Source organism: Carassius auratus, chromosome 13, assembly GCF_003368295.1.
Source record: "Carassius auratus strain Wakin chromosome 13, ASM336829v1, whole genome shotgun sequence".
In the NCBI taxonomy this organism is placed as follows: domain Eukaryota; kingdom Metazoa; phylum Chordata; class Actinopteri; order Cypriniformes; family Cyprinidae; genus Carassius; species Carassius auratus.
In genome coordinates, this window is record NC_039255.1 from 14,315,417 (window position 1) to 14,336,532 (window position 21,116).

Consider the following 21,116-nt stretch of genomic DNA (forward strand, 5'->3'; position numbering starts at 1 on the left):
ACAGACACATTACAATGCTCTTAGTTATTCCCACCAGCTGTAAAATGTTTTTCAGTGTATTCTTTTCTTCCTCTGACTTTGCTTGGAGTTCTCCTTTACTTTAATTTAGCATAATTTAGCAACTGTGTATATATATATATATATATATATATATGTATATATATATATATATATATATGTATATATATATATATATATATATATATGTATATATATATATATATATATATACATACATACATACATACATATATATATATATGTATATATATATATATATATATATATATATATATATATATATATATATATATATATATATATATATATTATATTATTTAAATGGACAACCAGAGTAGTTCTATATACTCTCATTATATTATATAAATGTATATAAATGTATATATATATATATGTTCAGTTTTCACTTTACTTTAAGTTTATTTGAGTAATTTTTGTGCTTTTGGCATTTTTATTAGTTTTTTATTTTTTAAAAAAATATTGTTTTTATATATTTATGTTCAGCTTTTTTATTTAAGTTTTAGTCATTTTAATACTTAAACCTAAATGTATTTTATTTTATTTTTTCATGTAATATTTTTATTTTCCTTTTTTTTAGCTTAATTAATGAAAGGTTTTTTTCTTTTTTATGGTTTTAGTTAACAACATCAGGCATAGTTTGCCCAAAATTGAACATTTTGTCATCGTTTACTCCCACTCATGTCGTTCTTAACCTGTGTGACTTATTTTATTTTGTGGAACACAAAAGAAGATATTCTGAAAAAGGTTTTTCCATGCATATTCTTTATTCATACATGAAAGTCAGCTGGATCTTGTTTTGTTGTTTTAGACACCATTGACTTTCTTTGTATGGACAAAAACATTTGAAACATTCTTCAAAATATATATTTTTTTGTCTTCCGCAGAAGAAAGTCATGAGGGTGAGTAAATTATGACAGAATTTTCATTTTTGTCTGAACCATGCCTTTAATAACTTTATGAACTTTTGTGTGATGACTTCTTTAATCTGGCAATCTTATGACTGGCCCAATATCAGTCCAATTTAAGGACAGGAAAATGGCAAACAAACCAAAGATTCATGTTTTTTTGGGTGCCCCATGTCCCCAAGCACTCTCTAAAGAGGTCTAGGAGAGACCAGCCCCACACTGGAAGACTATGGACCTCGCTTGGTGTCAAGACAGGTTGATTCCCAGGGAAACCATTAGAGAATCCTAAACACTACATCGGGCTGCTACTGCTCTCAGTCCAAGGAAAAGTATGTTGAAGAGAAGGAGTTGAGTCCTGTATTAGTGACAGAATACCTATAGTTGCTTCTCCTGCTCACATAGTTTAAATAGACAAGGCAGAGATGGATGGCTTACATCACGTGTTTCAACAGAGACTGAGTATCTGAGTACATCATCAAAGTCCCAAGCCTTGCTTCTTTGAGGTAGAGTGTCACGATTTTTATTTTAAACTTTTATTGTTTTTGTTGTTGTTGTTTTTTCTTTATTTTTGGTACTCCAAACACCCCGCCCAAACAAATGCCCTCAGTCTCCATAAGTTCCCCAGAATTCTGTCTTTCTGTGATTTCAAGTTTTCCTTTCCTTATCCTTTAAGATCCCTAAATTTACGAAGACTAAAGACTCAAACCCAAAGATATATTCTTTTATAAAATTTAAGACCGATGCACACCCTCCTTGTTTAAACACGGCCCCACATGTCTACGTCACTGTGTAGGAAGATTTGCATAACGCCACCCAAATGTTCACACACTGAATGAAGGCGTAACTTTATTGTTGACACAGCCGCCATGTTGTGGAGACGCTGTGTGTTTCATTGCAAAAGCGAAAATACTTAAGAGGACACAACTAGAAATCTGTAGGGTGACCACCCGTCCCGCGTAGTGTGTGCGTGCACAGCGTTTGAAGCCCAATTCATGCGCCCCACAAATTGAGACTGTGTCACGCATCAAAAAATTTTTTACGCGCATTGCTCAAAAAAAGTTGGTCGCTCTATATCCTCGAGCCCCAGGCAGCCAAACGAACATTACTTGACAGTTCAGCACGCTACTGTCGCCACACCCACCCCTCAGTTGAACTGCTGACTAGGTTGTTTGTCATGACAGCGCATGAACGTGCATACCAGACACACTGGGAAGGATCTTTTAGATGCACGCTTTACGATTCGAAAAATGGAGAAAGAGACTCTGAGGCACCGCCATCATCAATTAAAAAAAGACAAGGTGTGCCCTGTTTCAAACTTTTTTTTTATGCGCCTGCCTTTACTAGCATGCGAGTTCACCATCCTTCCTCCTCGTGAACTTCTGGAGTTGTGAGTTTAGACTTTTTTTTTTTAACTGTTACTGTGGTGTTGAGCAACTACAATTCATTTTAATCCTATAATTTTATATTATAAGTTATTGTGAATAAATTGTAATGAAAAATAAATAAAATTAAATAGCTAAAGTAAATCATAAGTGGAAGTGCATCTTTCAATTCTGTCATGAGGATACATCTGAAGTTACACGTTTAGGGGAATAGGGCATTATTAATATACCATGTAAGGTGGTATGTGCTAGAAATGGGTAAACCACTTTCAGTTAGTCTGGCCATGGTGTGGGGGCACCGCCTCACAAGCAGTGTCCCATATTGTCCCTCAGAAACATACCCCTTGTCCCCCCTTGGGCTTATTAGCAGGTGGTCACCCTAGAAATCAGTGGTTAAGTTGTGTTTACAACACTGTTCCAGAACAGTTCAACCCAAATATTCAGATGTGTGCAGCACATTTTATGGTTTCCCGATCCTGGGAGAGTAAACTACAATACTGGCTGTTCTGACTCACAGCCTGTAAGTACGTTTTATATGTAAGAAAGGCGGGGGATAGAAGAGAAACAATAATATACAGTATGTGGAACATAATGTGTTTTTTTTTTTACGTTAAATCGCATAAAAAAATATTTAACCAAATACACAAAATAATGTTCTTTTTAGCAACATCATATGACCCCTTTAAGACTGTCTTCTTTACTCGTTAGGGGATGTAGAGCTGGGAGTTAAAATCATGGCGTTCCAGTTCCAGAGCAGTTTATCCCAGGAGGCCTCACTGTTAATAGATGTCAACATGCCCTTGAAAAGGATCCTGGACGTAGTCTCTGGTGACATCATCTTTGCCGGCTGTGGCCAGTGCTCTGCAGAACTGGAAACAGATGAGAACAGCATAAACAGACCCTAATACCCATTTCTTTTTCTGTCTCATCCAAAGTATGTACATACACACACACACTACCAGTCAAACATTTTTATGTTTAAGAGAGCTTAAGTTTGATTCCAGAATGTAGTTAAACAGTAATATTGTGAAATATTATTACACTTTAAAATAAATGTTTTCTATTTTCAAATGTAATTTATTCCTGAGATGGAAAATTACTCCAGTCTTCAGTATCACTTGATTGTTCAGAAATCATTCTATGCTGCTTTGCTGCCTATTAATTATTTATTATCATTTTCTTTTTTCTTTTAAATTTTGCAAAATGATTTATGAAGGATCATGTGACAACAATGACTTGAGTAATGGCAATTGAATATTCAACACTAATGTCAAGATTATTTTAAAAAACACATGCTACACACGTCACAGTAACTGATTTCCAGAGACAAAGGTCAATTATACAGTCTACAATTCATTAAATACTATTATCAGATAAATAAATATTAATATTTATAAATACAAAATTATATAATATAAATACATATTTATATTGCCAAAAATACATACTTGAATAAATCTGCAAACTGAAGTTACCCAGTTATCTAGATCTACTTTCTCATTTTGACTTGTCTTTGAAGGCCAGTTGTATTAACTGTGAGAGCTGGAGATGATCAAACCTGTGTGCAAGTCCCTCCTGCTCTAGTGCAGAAGATCCTCCTGAACACTCCCCCAGATAATGGGGGATAATACTTTATTTGTATCATGATACATATACATAATTTAATGATTGTATCTTTAAAAGTACTGTGTGTGTGTCTAGCCCCAGCAGATAGAAGCTAACAGAATTAATTCCATACTGACTCCCATGAAGTCATTTCCAGTGTGATGACAACACCATTCCGGTCATTCAGAACTTTTTATTATTACACTTGAGCTCACTAGAGGTGTGAAGAATATTCATGTGTCTTTAAGATGATGCTGTGTATTTTATGTTAGGATTATTCTATGATTAAGCTGTCTTAAGGTTATATATCATGTCTAACTTTCACAACACATTATTATTTCTGCATCCTGGATAATTTTTTGAAAGACATATTTTTAATGTTGCTAAAGCTATAATTAAAATATATTACTTAAAAAATTAAATGTGTGTGTGTGTGTGTGTGAGCTCTTGTTTTTGTGACATATCAGGACACAACTCTGTACAATGACATGGGTATGACACAGGTATTACAAGGAGAGGGTGACTTATGAGGACATAACCCATGTCCCCATTTTTCAAAACACTTTTACAGTAAATCATACAGAATGTGTTTTTTTGAGAAAGTAAAAATGTACAAAGTTTCCTGTGAGGTTTAGGGGTAGGGTTGGTGAAGGGCGATAGAATATACAGTTTCTACAGAACAAAGAGAATTACGCCTATGGGATGAACCCACTTTTCACAAAAACAAACATATGTGTGTGTCTGTGTGTGTGTGTGTGTGTAATGTATGTGTGTGTGTGTATATATATATATATATATATAGTGGGGCAAAAACGGGGCACCATTTTGCCAAAATCATTCTGTGAAAATCTTCTTTAATAAAACATTATAAATAATCTAAATCTTAATGTAATGAAATATTTTAATTTACGGTTTTTAGCATTTTTTAACGTTGTTGCCTAAGAGGGTGAAGTGATTAACGTGTGTTAGTTTATTTCTGAGTATCTATATTGCAAAAAAATGTCACAATATGTTTGTGAATAGGCGTTTGATTTACATTTGAGAGGAACTGAGAGGATTATTAACAAGGATACAAACAAGCTACGTTTCGCCCCAAAAATTGCAAATAGGCCGTTTGTGTGATTTTAGTTTTTTTTTACTTTTGCTGCTTCATGCTTCGTATAAAACAATGCTGAACTTTGACAAATAAGTGATTTTTAAATGTTATAATAGTGTTTTTGTGGAATGCAGTTTAAATAACCTTACTCAAAAGTCAGCAATGTTACATGTGTTTGAAAAAAATTACGTAAAAAAAAAAAATTTCATTCTACTGTCTGGGGTCAGCCATGTGGAGTTAAACTGGATGTGTTTCAGGATGCACCTACAATCATAGGAGTCTCCATAAGGCCGCTGAGAACACGGTAGTTAAATTTCAATTACGAAGGATGTCCCGGAAATAAACTGAAAAGTCCTTTATGTTTGTGGTAATCATTTTACGTGCGACTGCCTCACAAAGGAGGCTCAGTTCAGTGCTGGAGCAGTGCAGAGGATGATTCTGAAAGAGGGATCAATAGCAACCATCGTGTGCGAGCATCAGCTCCTGACAAAGTAAGTATCACGCGTCATATTTTGTTTTCCAAAAGAGCTTTTTGGCACTCTGTAAGGTTAATGTAAAGCTACCATTGTCTCTGCCTGTTTTCACTGATGCTGCTTTCACGTGCTACCAGAATGATCATAAACAGGAATGCGGTTGGTAGTTAAATCTTGCACATGAAAGCAAGTGAAGCGCACCGCTTGAATTTGTCGAGCTCGTGTGATAGCATGCCAAGGCACCGTGCTCCCCGTCTGTGTAATACACAAATGCGCATTTACTGTTATCCTGTTTTGTTGTTGCCAGGTGTTAAACCGAATTCTGAGACCACTGAATTATGTGAGTTTAGTAGGCACTGTAGGGTAGGTTGGATTGGCATGAGATCTTGAAGCTCCGCCCTCTTCTGAAAAGGGAGGTGGAACACCAGCTCATTTGCATTTGAAGAGACAAACATAAAAAGTGGCAATTTCAACAAGCTATAGAAAAATATCTATGGGGTATTTTGAGATATAACTTCACATACACACTCTGGGGACATCAGAGACTTATTTTACATCTTGTAAAAATGGGCGTAATAGGTTCTTCAAGCAATCCTGTCTATTGCATTATGTCATAGTTTATAAGATTTGGACAGTTCATAGCCTAACTTTGCTATAACCTTTAAGTATGGGATGATTCATTGTATTAGCAGTTGAAATAAAACTGATAGTGGAGCGGAAGTTTTGGAAGACATGCAAATCATGATTGGTCTACGAACCAATCAAATCTCTCCCACCAGGCCACGTGATTGCGGAATTCCCCTTTGAGTCGGGGCTTTCCAGCACAAAGAGTGTTCGATTCATGCACGCTCTCACTGACTGGGAGCTCACTCAATATTTATTAAAGAAACTGGAACAGATTTGTTTGATGGATGGTGCATTTTGTTTGTTTTTCAGGCGTTTGCTAAGATTTTAGTAGTGGTTTGGTTAAGTCGACTTCTAACAGAAACTATACGAGAATAAGCAGACATCACAGTTGTCCAAGGTAAGTTTAATACGTGCTCATGTAACGTTAACTAGGAAAAACGAAATAATCAGTATTACCGATCAGTTTTGTAATAAGGCAGTTGTGTCTATAAATAGTAGAGAATAATAGTCAGCTTTCTTATTTGGAAGTAATGACTCCGCTCATAGAGAATCTATTTTAAGTTTGTTTTGAAAGCATTACAGAGATGCAGTAAGGTTACAGTTATGCCCTCGCGTGCATAGAGTATTACTGAATATTAACAATAAGACCGTGAAAATGTTGTGCGGTGTTCATTAATGGCAGTTATCGATAGTGTAACTTACAAGTTTTGTCCCGTGTGTTTTGCTGCTGTTCGTGCGAATCTGCGGGAAATTCCCATTAAAAGTCAGTACTTTTTGGATCAGACTTAACGTTACAAGTGCAGGGGAATCACATCCCCTATCGAGTACAGTGAGTGTAAGCACTCATCATTTCCATCATTTTCAATCTGACAGGAGTCCAGAGTCGGTTCGGATGACCCAGCAGAGCACAGAATGGCTGGAGCACTAAGGTAGAGTTTGATCCACTATTGCTTTCTCGCATCCTAGTGAGCTGTCTGTCTGTGCAGCCTTTCATTGGGCATCACTGACACATACAGAGTCAGATGTCCAGTAATGTTGCCCTGACTGACAGTTCACTTGGCAATGAGACTTGTTAAAGGTAAATGTACTACGAATGTGTGGACACGATTACATGGGACATCTACACTTGTAATCAATCAGATTTGCATACTGAAACCAATAGACTTGTAATATGTAAATAATTCGAGGGTTTACATACAATTGTTTTTTGCCTTTTAAGTTCACATACAAGTGAAGGAAGAGTTGGAACCGTTGTTCTATTGATTTTTCTACATCAAAAAAACAAAAAAGTTTCATTTTCTTGTGATTAGTCTTTAAAGAACATTATAATGTTTTGTTTGTAAGGTACAGCTGCTTGATTTGAACCTTTCTATTGAGAGCAATTATGAGTGTCAATAAAATTAAATAATTTATCTGGAAATTTATATTGTTGTTTTGTTTTTAAAAGGCGTATGTGTTCAATTAACATGTTAACATACTGAAAGCCATGATGTCAGTAATACTTTTTTATGGTTAGAATTTAAATTAAATTGAATTACGTTTATATTACATTTATGAATAATTTACAGTAATTTTGCACCATTGGATGTTTACTGTGGCCTTTACTGTCTGTTTGACACCCGTTGCTTTAGACTGATGAAATTTTCTTAATTTTGCATTTTCTTAATGAATCTTTTCTTCTGTATTTGAGAGAGATTTAGGGGTTGTTTGGCTGAAGTGAAGATGTTATCATTTCACAGAATAAGGACAGGATGTGGTTGTTATCCAGAAGAGTCTTACTCTCTTTTCAGTGATGTAAGGAAATGCAGTTTCACTCAAAGTGAGCCCTGATACCTCAGAAAGAAAGTTCATAGTTTACTCTGCTAGTCTCGTCCCATGGGTTTAAGAATATGTGCTACTTCAGAGCAATCTTAGTACAGCTCGTCCTGAACAGTGAGACGCTTCCTCATTCCTGTCAACGGCAGTTTAAGCAAACTCTTGTGCAATCCTGTCATCCAGTGTAGTCAAGCATAACCAATATAAATAAACAAATACATATATCAATAAATAATGAAATGAAACATTTCCGTTTCTCATTATTTATTAGTCATTCTATCATTTAGCTCAATTTCTTGTTTGGTTTACAGTGGAAGTGTTTGTGGGTACAAAAATGTGTGGCTGCAAAGGGCAGGCCAGCAGATGGGTGGCAATCCCCGTCTTTCAGGACTGTTCTCATGCCGTTTGTATTGACGGCACTATTGAGATATCTGACTAATTCAGCTACACAGACTCAGAAATACGTTTTTAGTCAATTACACACAGGTGGATTTTTTTTTGACCTACTTTTCACAGAATTTCATTTGAATATTGATAAAGAAAACATTATAGGAATTTTGTTTCAAAAGTACCTCGAGAAAGAGAAGGGAATTCAAAAAAGCCTTTGGAAATTTGAGGAAATTCAGATATGAGAAGGCTTGATGACTTGTGTGAGTATGCTTGTACCTGCATCTCTCAGGATTTGACATCAGAGGCAGCAGTGAGCTGGTATTCTGGGGGCTTTCCTCTGTTTTTTTTCACTGCCTTACTTCCTGGAAGTAACGCAAGCAAGTCAGCCAGACAGAAGGAGGGAGGCAGAATAACAAAAAATCCGGTGCACGTCTCCTTGTTCTGACACGGAAAGTGAAACGGACTTTGTGTGAGATCTTTTTGTAAATCTGGAGCCTCTTTCTCTGCATTTTGTTTGTCAGGTAGGATAAGTGTACATACAGTACATATACACCGCCTTTATGTGTATATGTCACAGCAGGGGAAAAACGGGGGAAATTAAGTGCATCTGTAGGGGGCTGCAGCTCAGTTGATGTTTTGATTCAGCACGATGACTGGATTAGAGAACCTCAGCTCTTGGTTTTTTTGAGTGCTAGGTTTGTGTCTGTGCGAGACGGTCTCAATAAGAGCTCCTCTGTTTCTTCTACATTACAGGATGGATGATACACAGTATCCCATGAAGTTTAACAATGAGGTAAGACACCTGCCATCCATATTACTGCTGTAGTTTGATTTAGAGTGACGACTTTTAGTGTTTAGTATTTTTTTTTGGATGCACAATATACTGGTATACTCTCATCATTAGAGATTTTTGTTAAACAATCGTATCAACCGATATTGTACAGTGTATTTCATTTTAATATTTATACTTTTCTATTTATATTACATTTCCCATTATTAAACACTAACTTAAAGCTAATCTTTAAAAATTGTAATAATTGAATAACACTGTTATAATGTTCTGATGCCTAAATTCACTTGTAGTTTATTTAATTTAAATATTTTTGTATATATATTTAGACAAAATAGTCCACAATTTTATATCAGACCAGTTATGTTTTGTCTTATTGGTATTGGTCAGAATTTTATAATTGCTGCCTCCTTAATTTTCATCCTCAGATACATTGTGTTTAATAGACACACAAATATATACTTAATATAAAAACGATAACATTTTGTATTTGCCATCTTCTGTCCTTAGTTTATGGTGGACCTTCCATATCTTCATGAAACTTTTGAGGTGAAGCCTGAACCCTTTGTCCCAGAGACAGGTGAGTGTGTTAATGTATTTAATGGTGTTTTTCATTTGTTGTTCGTTTACCTTTTGATCTGAAATGGAAAAATAAGGATAATTTACTGTATATGGTCTGATCTTTATTCCAGTTCATGGACCTTACCTACAGATAATTGAGGAGCCAAAGCAGGTACAAAAGTCTTCATTTGCCTGTTTATTTATTTTGACAATACTGACATGTTCATGTTAAAGTGTATCATTTTATGAGTGACGAGAAGTCATTTTGTGCACATTCGTAATGTGTTGCACTCAATGTGCAGGCAATGTGGGATTATTCCAAAAAGTGTACCCTGGAATTCCCCAAAAACTGGGTTTTATCAGTGAGTAAGGTGTAGCATGAATAATGTTCTTTGTGTGTTACAGAGAGGATTCAGATTTCGCTATGAATGTGAGGGCCCATCCCATGGTGGTCTGCCAGGGGCCTCTAGTGAGAGGAACAGAAGAACGTATCCCACAGTCAAGGTAGGTTATGCAACATGGAAAATCTAGAAATGTAAGTTTTAAAGAAACAGTACATTCTTAAACACACACACATTCCCCCTCTACAGGTGTCAAACTACTTGGGTCAAGCTCGTGTAGAGGTTCAGCTAGTGACGCACACGGACCCACCTCGTGTTCATGCGCATAGCCTTGTGGGTCGCCATTGCAATGACAACGGAATATGCACCATTGATGTCGGGCCTAATGATCTCACAGCACAGTGAGTCAACACTTTTACTGTTCATGTGATCTCATTCTTTGTTATTATGATTCAGGTGAATTGCATAAGGCAGTGTGTATCATCATGTGACACTTGTGGCTTTCAAGTGAGGTTTATGTATAATTGTGTGATCTTTATTCATCTTTGCATCCTCTAGATTTAGTAATTTAGGCATCCTCCATGTCACTAAGAGAGGAGTGGCTGAAGTATTAACGAAAAGGCTGAAAGAAGAGAAGAGGAGGATGAAAGAGCCTGGATATAAATTTACTGGTAAAGTCTCTGATTTCATTATTCAGCTGGACATACAGTAACTGCTGGCTGCTTACGTCCTCATTTGACATGCTTGCTGTCTCTGTCAATCTCACACAGATGCAGAGGAACAGGCTATTTTGCATGAGGCCAAAGAACTGGGCAAATCCATGGACCTAAACATTGTGAGATTAAAGTTCACTGCTTACTTGCAGGACAGCAATGGGAGTTTCACAAGAGCCTTGAGGCCAGTTGTCTCCAACCCTATCTATGATAGTAGTAAGTCCTGCCAAACAAGAAAAGAAGTAGTGAAAATCATTTACAAACATTTACCTAGGACTTATTTCAAAGTTGAGAGGTCATTTGGTCATACCTACCAAAATAAATAAAAAATGATATATAGGCACTATGGTTTAAAAGCTAAAAAAATGTTGCTCGTAGTTACCTAATACCTATTCATATATATATATATATATATATATATATATATATATATATATATATATTTATTATTTAATTATAGAAATTCCTGTATTTCTATGTACTTACATTTTTTTTTTACTTTTTTATCTGCAAGGATGCATTAAATTTATCTAAAGTAACAGTAAAAAACGTTTTATGCAGTTCTGAACCTTCTATTCATTAAAGAATCCAGACAAAAATATTATGCAGCACTTCTTTCTGAAGATTTTACTGCTCCAAACTTTTGAACCACAGTGTAAATTAGAAAAGTAAGTGTTGTTGATCTTTTATTATAACTAACGTCAAATGTGCTGATCTTTACCTAGAATCACCAAATGCTTCGAATCTGAAGATCTCCCGCATGGATAAAACCTCTGGATCAGTGCTGGGAGGAGAAGAGATCTTTCTGCTCTGTGATAAAGTTCAAAAAGGTAATTACGATTATCTCATTTCAGAAAGGATCGCCAGTCCTTCCCATCCTTTCAAATCAAATAATATTTATTCTCCTTCGTTTCCAGACGATATTGACATTCGTTTTTATGAGGAGGAAGATGATGGAGGATGGGAGGCATTTGGAGACTTCTCCCCTACTGATGTCCACAAACAGGTGTGTTAGAAATTGACACATGCATATCATGGTTGATGCGTCCAGATTTTGCTGCAAGTTTAGCCTTTTACAACAAATGTTTAATAACACTGTTTTTAATTCCGTCAGTATGCGATCGTGTTTAAGACCCCACCGTACCGCTGCGCAGATATCCTGCGTCCTGTCACAGTCTTCCTGCAGCTCAGGAGGAAGAAGGGAGGCGACTGCAGCGAACCCAAGCAGTTCACATACATTCCTCACAATCAGGGTTAGTAGTGCTATATTAAACATTAGCCCTTAAGCCTGAATAAAGCATTTAAAACAACAGATTACCACAAACTGTCGTAACATGCATATGGAGACCGTTTATATCTCCTTCCTTTGCTTCAGTGTTTCACTTCCTTTTTTAAGCACTTTGCACCTAACCATTAAAATGTCGGTTTCAGCAGCCATTACTCCAGTGTCACGTGATCATTCAGAAACTGTTCTCAATACCAATGTTGAAAAAAGTTGTGCGGTTTAATGTTTCTGTGGAAACCCTAGTATATTTTTATACAGCATTTATTTGAAATCGAAATATTTTTGTAATTTTGTAAATATCTTAATTTTCATTTTTGAGTTTAATGCATCCTTGCAAACAGTATTGAACATATTAACCTTACTGACCTCAAACTTTTGAACTTTGTATCCATCGAATATTATCCATATGAGGTATTTCTCATGTTTGATTGCATGTTGGCTCCTGTTCCTACATAGACAAAGAAGAGGTACAGAGGAAGAGGATGAAGGCACTTCCTCAGCCCTATGATCACTGGCGGGGAGGACCTCAAGGAGGAGCAGGGTCCTTCGGAGGTCCTGGATCTGGAGCAGGAGGAGGTGGAGGTGGCATGGGAGGAGGTATAACATTTATATTCCTGAACTCAGAAGCTTCCTGTGTAGATTGCCATTTCAGTTATTCTGGTGCACATAAGAGTGTTCATAAATGTAACATTTCCTGTCAATTCCGCCCTTAGGTTATCAGTTTAATCCTGTGATGGATGCTTCAGGATTTTTCACTGGTGGATGTGGTGGATTTAGTGGCGGGGCACAGATGTCAGGCTCCACCCCACAGGCTGATGGATCTCCAAATCAGCCGACAAACACACAAACTCAGTCTGGCTCTCAAATGCAACAGCAGCTCTTTCAGATCGGTGAGTATAATTCGGCCAGCCACCACTCAGTTCACACACTGAGATTTTAGGCACATATGCACTAAGTGATGTATGTTTTCTTTCCTGTATTGTTTCCAGCCACAGTCCTGCAGAATCGTGCCAGTTTGATGGCAAAGTACTCCGCTCGTGCTCTGTTACAGTACTGCAGCACGGGGGATGTGCGCCCTCTGCTGCTTCTGCAAAGACATCTGTGTGGAGTGCAAGATGAGAACGGAGACACGTACGTCCTTCACACTTTTCACCTGGACTCTGTGAATCAATTTTTAATAAATTTAACAATGGTACAGAGATACAACAGTAAGTTTAAGGCCATAGTGATCAGACTTGAAGATTATTTGAATCTGTGTTGTATATATTTTCCCATAGTCCTCTGCACTTGGCAGTTATCCATCAACAACCTATTGTGGTGCAACAGCTCATTCAGGCCCTGAGCAACACCCCACAGCAGAAGTTTATCAACAAACTCAACAAACTCAATCAGGTAATTTAACCCATATGTGCTCTTTAATTTAATTTTATTATTATTTAATCATTCTATTATTATTATCTTCATTAATCATATTTGATTTATTTATTAGAACTTGCATTTTTTGGTTTCATATGTCATGTTAAAGTTGATCTTTCTTTCTCCAGGCTCCATTGCATCTGGCTGTGATCACGAAGCAGCCCAAGTTAGTTGAGATGCTGATGAAAACAGGGGCAGACCCGAGCCTGCTGGACCGAGAGGGCCGGACAGCGCTTCACTTGGCTGCTCACACCGGCGATGAGACCATACTACGACTGATCCTGGGCCTGCTGGGAGAGCGCAGTGCTCCTTTAATAAACTCTGCTGACTTCTCAGGTGAGGGATCCACAGGCCATTGTTTCTCAATCACTGAAATGGTGCTTAAGGTTGCATTTGGAGTATTACAACATACTGTATTGTTAACACGCTGAGACTTTTCCCTCCGTGTTTCTTAGGTCAATATCCAGTTCATCTGGCAGTAAAGAAAGATGGAGAGCGCTGTCTTGGATTGCTGGTGGAGGCTGGTGCAAAGATTAACATGCCCGAGCAGAAAAGTGGCTGCACAGCACTACACCTGGCAGTGAGGGACAACCTTTTAAAACTGGCCTGTTATCTCATCACCGAGGTAAAGGACCAACAGTTCAGATTTCTTGTGGTTCTATGGCCATAGTTTGGCATGAGTTATGTCACTATTAGGGGTGCACCAAGTTGGAGATTTGAGTAGAAATACAGAAATGGTTTCACCCTGATTTAACACTCCTTCAGCAGACAGCCACAAGAGTTTTACGTTTGTTATTTCTGTTCCAGCTGAAGGCAGACGTGAATGCATGTACCTACGGGGGCAACAGTCCTCTTCACTTTGCTGCCAGTCAGGGCTCCCCACATCTCTGCTCCATGCTGATAGCTACAGGTAACCTTCTTTACTAAAGATTTAATACAAATATAATGTACATCTGTGAAGGCCTAGAAACCACAAAGAAAAGTGAGTAAGAATATGCTCATGTTGATTGATGATCTTCTTTGTCTTCTTTTTTTAGGTGCTGATAAACGCATGGAGAATGACGAGCCTCTTTTTTTCCAGAGCTCGTCGTCATCGGACGAGGATGACGAGAGCGTGAAGAATGAAGTCGACAGGCAGCTTCCAGATCACATGGTTCAGCAGGTTCACTGCATGTCGATATCATCTGAAAAAAGAACATTTAACCCACGCAAGAGACCAGCTGCGGGACACACTCCATTTGACCTGGCCAAATGCCAAAAGGTCTGACCTTTTGCGTTCGTCATTATCAAGTATAATGTGTGAACATTTGTAGGCGGATGAATAAATAAATGCGATCGATTTAAACTTATGAATCCCCACTGTCTTCCGCAGGTTCGAGATCTTTTAGATGGCAGGAAAGGCCCCAAGCCCAGTTCAATCGCCCACAAGAGAACCAAAATCAGCACTGAGGAAGGTAATGAGACTTAAACGCAAGCACAATGTTCTCACAAACACACGATTCTTGCATACGGGACTGATCTGTATTCCTCCTCATCCAGCCAACCAGGGTTTGGACAATGAGGTCCTCACGAAACTGTGTGGTATTCTCATTGACGACTGCGTACCCTGGAGAGAGCTGGCGGAAAAACTGGGCATGCTCACGCTCTCTCACCTTTACCAGGATAGTGCCTCACCCTGCCAGAAGCTTCTGGAGAACTACCAGGTAAGAGACAGTCGTTGTGCAATCAAATTTGGAAATGCTGTTATAATGTTAAAAAGGTACTGGCATATTCTGCCAATTTTCTATATGCATGGATTACTTGGATGTCAATTTCAATTGCCAAAATGTGCAAAAAACTTTGGCTACTATTACTATGTGCAGTGGAAGGTGTTCTGACGGCTCGAATCCACAACAAATGAGCGCTGATGAGTTTGCAAGCAAAAAGGGAAATTCATAGTTTGCGTAGCATCACATTTACTGTGCATTGACAAGGTTCACAAAACGGTGTTTATGTTGGTAACAGTGCCAATCTCAAAACCAGTTTTTACCCAGAAAGCATGCAGTTTTGACCCAGATGTGGGCCAACACTATGTTGCTGTCTGGGTACTTTGCTCTATTTTATTTATTACTTACCAGCCAAATTATAATAGTATATACTGTCTTTCCTAATCTGATATGAATAGCAATCATTAACTCTAATGGCAGTTTGATATTAAAACGTTTGTAACCTTGTTTTAAAACTGCAGCGGCATATAAGGTACTTATGGACTCATAAAAACTTTTTTTTTTTTTAAGAAAAATTGTAACTTGTATCTGTTTGAATAGACGGGTTTTGTATTTGTAGACCTACTGTTGGTTGGCATCCTTATGATTGGTTTATTTAGCTTATTTATTTGCATGTTCAGTTGAGTGGTGGTCCTGTGGACGGCCTGGTGGAGGCGCTACAGTCTCTGGGTGTGAGTGAAGGAGTGAGACTGCTGAGAGACAGCCAGCCCAGAGAAGACAAGCAGAGCACAGGTACCGCTTCACCCTCTGAAAGAGAAACCTCTCTCGTCGACACAAACTCTTTAAACAGTAGACTGAGAGTAAAACATGTTTCCTTTCTTCCAGATTCTAAAGCAGACAGTGGCTTTGGGAGTCAGTCTATTGGAGAGGAGATGGGAAATCCTGCAGTGGCCAATCACTGATTATCAGGATCTATTCTTTGTGGACAACTTGGCACTTTAACTGACTGGTTTTTCAGGTGCAAACTTGTGGACTGTTCATCATTTCAATAAAGTGGAAAGACAGCACATCACAGGAGGAATTGAAAGGAATGTTTTGAGGTCCAAAGCCCTCGCTGGTATTACATAAAAGCAAGACAACATCACTGAAATCAGTTGCTTTTAGATACTCAAATCTCCAGTGAGGCTGGAGTGAAGCTGTAGTCTTAGTGCAGACAATTCATTACTTTTATCTAAGCAACAACTCGATAACTGAGATTTTTATAGAAATTTAACGGTAATGCAGTGTTCATTTACAAGTACAGCTGCAATCATGGGATATTTCTGCATATGAATGTTTCTAGTAAAGCTGTTTTGTTTTATATGCATTCGCTCTGGTTCATTTTCTTGACATCTATCCAAAACTGTTTATTTATGTATATTTTGGTTGCAGATATAAGTTTGAGTACATATGTTTGTGTTTAAATAAAGTTATTTCATTGTTTTTTGTCTAATATGATGAATGAATATAGTAGTAATAAAAAAAAAAAACATCAGCATATTCCAATGATTTTTAAAGGATCGTGTGACACCGAAGACTAGGGCAACAGCTGCTGAAAACAGCTTTGCCATCACAAGAATAAATTAGATTTAAAAAAACAGAGTTATTTTCAATTGTAATATTTCCTAATAGTACTGTTTGTGCTCAAACAAATGCAGCCCCGGTGAGCACGAGAGACTCAACGTGTAAGAAGAATAGGAATAGAATAAAGATTGGGTTTTTAAAAACCTACATTTAAATATGAAACGAAACAGTTATCCTTTCAAAATGGATTTATTTTGCCTCTGCCTTCAAAACATACAAACATTATATAGCATTTTTTACTGAGCGGCTGTAACATAATCACATATACAGCCATAATGGATAACACATCAAACTTAAAAACTAAGTTAAAAGAAATAAGTTAAATTTACAGCAAAATCTTTGGGTGACACCAAACTACTTAAGTGTTCCCTATAAAAACTTGTTTATAAACCTTTTAGTCAATATGCTTAAGTCATAAACAAATACTACACACTCTGATAATAAATGTTCAAAATATATAAATAACTCTTCATTACATAATTTTATACACCTATTTTTCATAGTGCAGTGAAGCGTAACACTGTTGAAGTGCCATTTGATGGAATTCAGGTCCCAGATCAGGTCAAAATAATTACGTTTTTTTTTGTTTTTGTGTCCTTTATGTCTGAATTTGTTTGATATGCTGGCAGTGTTAACAGTCAGTTTATATATTCATGACCTGGATTTGCATTAGAGTGTTGTTTTTCAGGTTTTACAATTTCTTGGATCCTTCATGTTTCTAAAATATCAATAAGACGATTCATGAGGTTATGAGAAGCAGCACAGAAGCATGCCTTCACTCTCCTTTAAAGCAGTACTTCGCATGACTTGGAACACAAGAACACACCAGATTGTAAACAGGTAGAATTACTTCCGACTAAATGACACTCCCTTGAGCAGGTGTCTCAGCGCAAATGAGGTATTGGATGTGGTCTTTGTTTAGTGCCTCCTGTTTAACCCCAGCACTGAATGAATGATCATACATTTGAAAAAGAGTGCCTGAGAAGTCAATGGCTTGGCCATATCCAAAGGGTTTTAACACAGATTTTGCATCACGTCATTCTCAAGCTCAATACATTTTAAATACACATTATACAAAAAAAAAAAGTTGATGAATTTTAACATCCGTTTCACATGGTGATTGTTCATTTTGTACAGACATTACTGTCGAAATTATGACGGCATGGAATCCCTTGTGAAAAAGAAGTGCACTTCAGCATACTTTTAAAAAGAGTACTTACTGGACACTTAACTGCATGTTATTTGCAATTAACTGATAATATTATAAAATTAATATTATACTTTAAATGCAATATTATATTAAATGCAATTAGGTGCATTTAAGAGTGAATGTTTGATATACTCAAGTAGGACTTTGCATATCCTTCTCTGTAATTTCATAATTACTTCAATTGACGTTAAAATATGGTTACAATGTATTGCCGAATATACTGACAAGCCCTTACATATACTTTAATGTCATTTCAATTGAAACTTGTCATATATATTTTTTTTTTTTCTTATTATTACACATTTGGAATAAAGTTGCAATTAAGTACATTTAAGATATTTATCTTAAATGTCAACAAGTCAAGAAAGAGTACTCTAAGTGCACATAAGTGACCTTAATTTCATTAATATTCTATCACCCTCAAGTAGAGTTTCTTAAAAATATACTTTTAAGATTTGAAGTACTTCAAGTGCACATTCATACAATACGATTAAGCGCACCTATTGTTCACAAGGAATGTGTTATTTGCATTTGTCATTATCACTAAACAGTTATCATAAAAAATAATGCATTCGTATTCTTAGTAACTGTACCAAATGAGGAACTGATTGTCTTCAAACATCTTAGGCATGCTTTGAGACATGCTTCAAGAAGGTTTAAAGAACTAAACTTCCCGTAACGAGTTAAAGCGCTTGATCGACCTCAAATGATGAAATGATAGCCTTAAAAAGCTAAATCTACAATGCTTTAAATATATAAAGTGAACAGTATGTTCACACAAAAAAGAGGTTCACTTCTCATTTGGCTGCTGCTCCCAGGGCCACCAAATTAAATTTGCACTTCAGCTTGAAAAGCCACGAGTGCTAAACTGACGATCAGCAAGCAGAATACACAGATAAACCGAACAAGTTCGTGGTGAAAACACAGACTGACAGAAATAAGACAACGTGAGGCTGGTGCTCCTTCTCATCTGCCGTCTGGCAGATATGGGCTTGCGGTTACTGGCCAGAAAAGCATGCTTTACCGGCGGTCACATGGGGCTTAGCAACCCCAATCACAGTTTCATAATCATGATGACTTTAGAGCAGACATCAAGGTAAACTGCAGCCATCCTGGTAACGCTCTATATTCAGCCCTTGAATGCAGATAACAAGCTCTTCCGCTTGGGCTTTCTCACAGTTTGAGAGCCTGTCTGTAGCTGTGTCTCTGACTGTGTGAGCGTTTGATCCTCCTGCTGCTGGCGCTGCTGCTCCTGCTCCTGCTCGACGCTCTGGTGCTGCTGGCGTGGCTGTTGTCCTGGGGTATCATGGGGCTGGAGTGAGCCCTCTGCAGGCCGCCGTCGTCAAACAAACGCGCCTCAAATGCCTCCAGGTCCGTTTCCCCTATGCGGATCTTAGCTTTCAGAAGCATTGCATATGTTCCATAGCGTGTTTTCTACAAGATACATTTAGGAAGATGTAAATGGAGTGAAGAGTGAAGGAAAGAAGCGTGTAGTGAATTTTTTTTTTTTTTACCTCAAAGTCCAGATACTCTTCCCTTTGCTTGTACTCTTCTTGGTCCCTGCTTCTAGTCCTGCGGTCTTGCGGCGAAGAGCGTAGTTCCTGAAGCTCAGCAGAAATGGCTCGAAACCGTGTCTCGTGAGACTTAAGCTGCTCCTCCTAGTATTATAATGAAGAACATTAAAAAAAAATGATTTGTTAAAAAGTAAATAAATATATATATATAAAAAAAGTTACTGTCAGTTCAGATATATCAATGACAATAAAAAGGGAAAAATAATAAACAGCTTTGTAAAAATATAAATAGTTTTAAAACAAAACGGCAAATCAGACTCGTGGTGAACCAATGAAAAAAAAAAAAAGGGAAATTACATCATAGAGAAGAGCCAAGAGACTCTGTATTCAAGGTTATTAATTTCTTAAAATAACAGATATCAGGTAAGATTAGTTCAGGTAAAATGTCATATGGTTTCAGCAATGATATGTATTATTGTTATTATTATGAATTGATAATTCATAATATTTGTTAAAAACCTTGAAAAATGTATTTAAAAATGTTTTTGAAAATAATGCACATTCACATGTATTTAAAGTCATTTAATTTAAACTTGGGTTGAAAATGTTATAAAGTTATTCTTCACACTTAAATTCAACATGAGTGCAAAGAGATTTGCAAAGAGATTTGCTCATGTTTGAAATGTTAAACGTCTTCACATGAGCTTGCATTTCTGGTCTCCAGCATTCACATGCATGTGAGCGGAATGAGAAGTGTAGTGTGACGCCCCGTAAGAGAGAGCAGTGTTGATTACCTGTGGGAGCTTGGTGTTTGAACCTGGCAGAAGAGGGCGGTTGAACTTTTTTTGGGAGCCAATGGCTGCTGGGAAGGGAGGGGCAGAGAACATGGCTGCCACCATGTTGATGCGGGTTATCCAGGACTGCATTTGCTCTGCGTTGCTAGAGGTGAAATGCAAGCACCGGTCAAACAGAGGGCAGCAAAATAACAGAATTCAGTAAATGGAAAAAAAAACATGTCTAATTTTTTCCTGCTCAAAGAAACATGGTTAATAGAAATGACACAGACTGGAAAAACTGAACAATTAGCAGGCAGCTGTTAGCAGAAGAGATGAAGTGGAGCAGATGGAGCAGAATGAAAGGGAGAGAGTTTTAGTTTGTGTTTCTGGGACAGACAGAATAGCTGAGAAGGATCCGTCCTCTTGGGAGATATACATGGAGTCATTCATCTGAGATGAGACCATTTTGACAAGGGCATTACCAACCCTACATGTAATCAACAGCCAGCTGGTGCACTCAGGTGTGTGTGTGTGTGTGTGTGTGTGTGTGTGTGTGTGTGTTTGAAAGAAACACATGGTGTATTTCTGTGCTTTCCTGCTTCCTAAAGACAAAGCAACAGGAGGCTTCTGCTGACTAAGGCTTCTTGTTATCAAAAGTTGTTATCGAAGTGACAAAGTGTCCAAGTTATGCAAAAGTTGCAAAAAGTTCTATAAATGGCTAAAACTGATTTAATTTCCTTTCATATATATACAGGACAGTTGAAATGTTAAGGGTCGGTATTTTTATGTTCTCTTATGCTTACCCAGGCAGCATTCATTTAATCATAAAAAATGCAGTAAAAACAT

The 21,116-nt window shown here is 37.3% G+C and overlaps 2 protein-coding genes across 2 annotated transcripts in view; one reads left to right on the forward strand and one right to left on the reverse strand.

Moving 5' to 3' along the window:
- The first annotated feature begins 6,316 nt into the window (after nt 1-6,316).
- On the forward strand, nt 6,317-16,629 carry LOC113112768 (nuclear factor NF-kappa-B p100 subunit-like). Its single transcript, XM_026278612.1, has 24 exons — nt 6,317-6,527; nt 7,004-7,059; nt 9,089-9,128; nt 9,636-9,705; nt 9,818-9,858; nt 10,092-10,190; nt 10,277-10,428; nt 10,586-10,698; nt 10,798-10,956; nt 11,466-11,570; nt 11,658-11,746; nt 11,855-11,993; nt 12,482-12,622; nt 12,739-12,915; nt 13,015-13,156; nt 13,303-13,417; nt 13,570-13,777; nt 13,897-14,066; nt 14,249-14,351; nt 14,479-14,702; nt 14,814-14,895; nt 14,981-15,144; nt 15,828-15,939; nt 16,033-16,629. The coding sequence occupies exons 2-24, from the start codon at nt 7,043-7,045 to the stop codon at nt 16,107-16,109; spliced, it is 2,739 nt and encodes a 912-aa protein (XP_026134397.1). The 5' UTR covers nt 6,317-6,527; nt 7,004-7,042; the 3' UTR covers nt 16,110-16,629.
- A 227-nt stretch (nt 16,630-16,856) lies between these two features.
- Nucleotides 16,857-21,116, reverse strand: part of LOC113112769 (uncharacterized) — a 32,751-nt gene continuing 28,491 nt past the window's right edge. Inside the window, 3 exon segments of the mRNA XM_026278613.1 lie at nt 16,857-19,414; nt 19,495-19,638; nt 20,289-20,433. Of these exon segments, the coding sequence (XP_026134398.1) occupies nt 19,154-19,414; nt 19,495-19,638; nt 20,289-20,433 (550 nt within the window). The 3' untranslated portion in view covers nt 16,857-19,153.

Bases quoted from the DNA above. Each gene is read 5' to 3' on its own strand.
- LOC113112768 (XM_026278612.1), top strand. The intron at 11,994-12,481 runs GTTAGTAGTGCT...GTTCCTACATAG, and splicing joins ATACATTCCTCACAATCAGG to ACAAAGAAGAGGTACAGAGG. The intron at 14,067-14,248 runs GTAAAGGACCAA...TTTCTGTTCCAG, and splicing joins CCTGTTATCTCATCACCGAG to CTGAAGGCAGACGTGAATGC.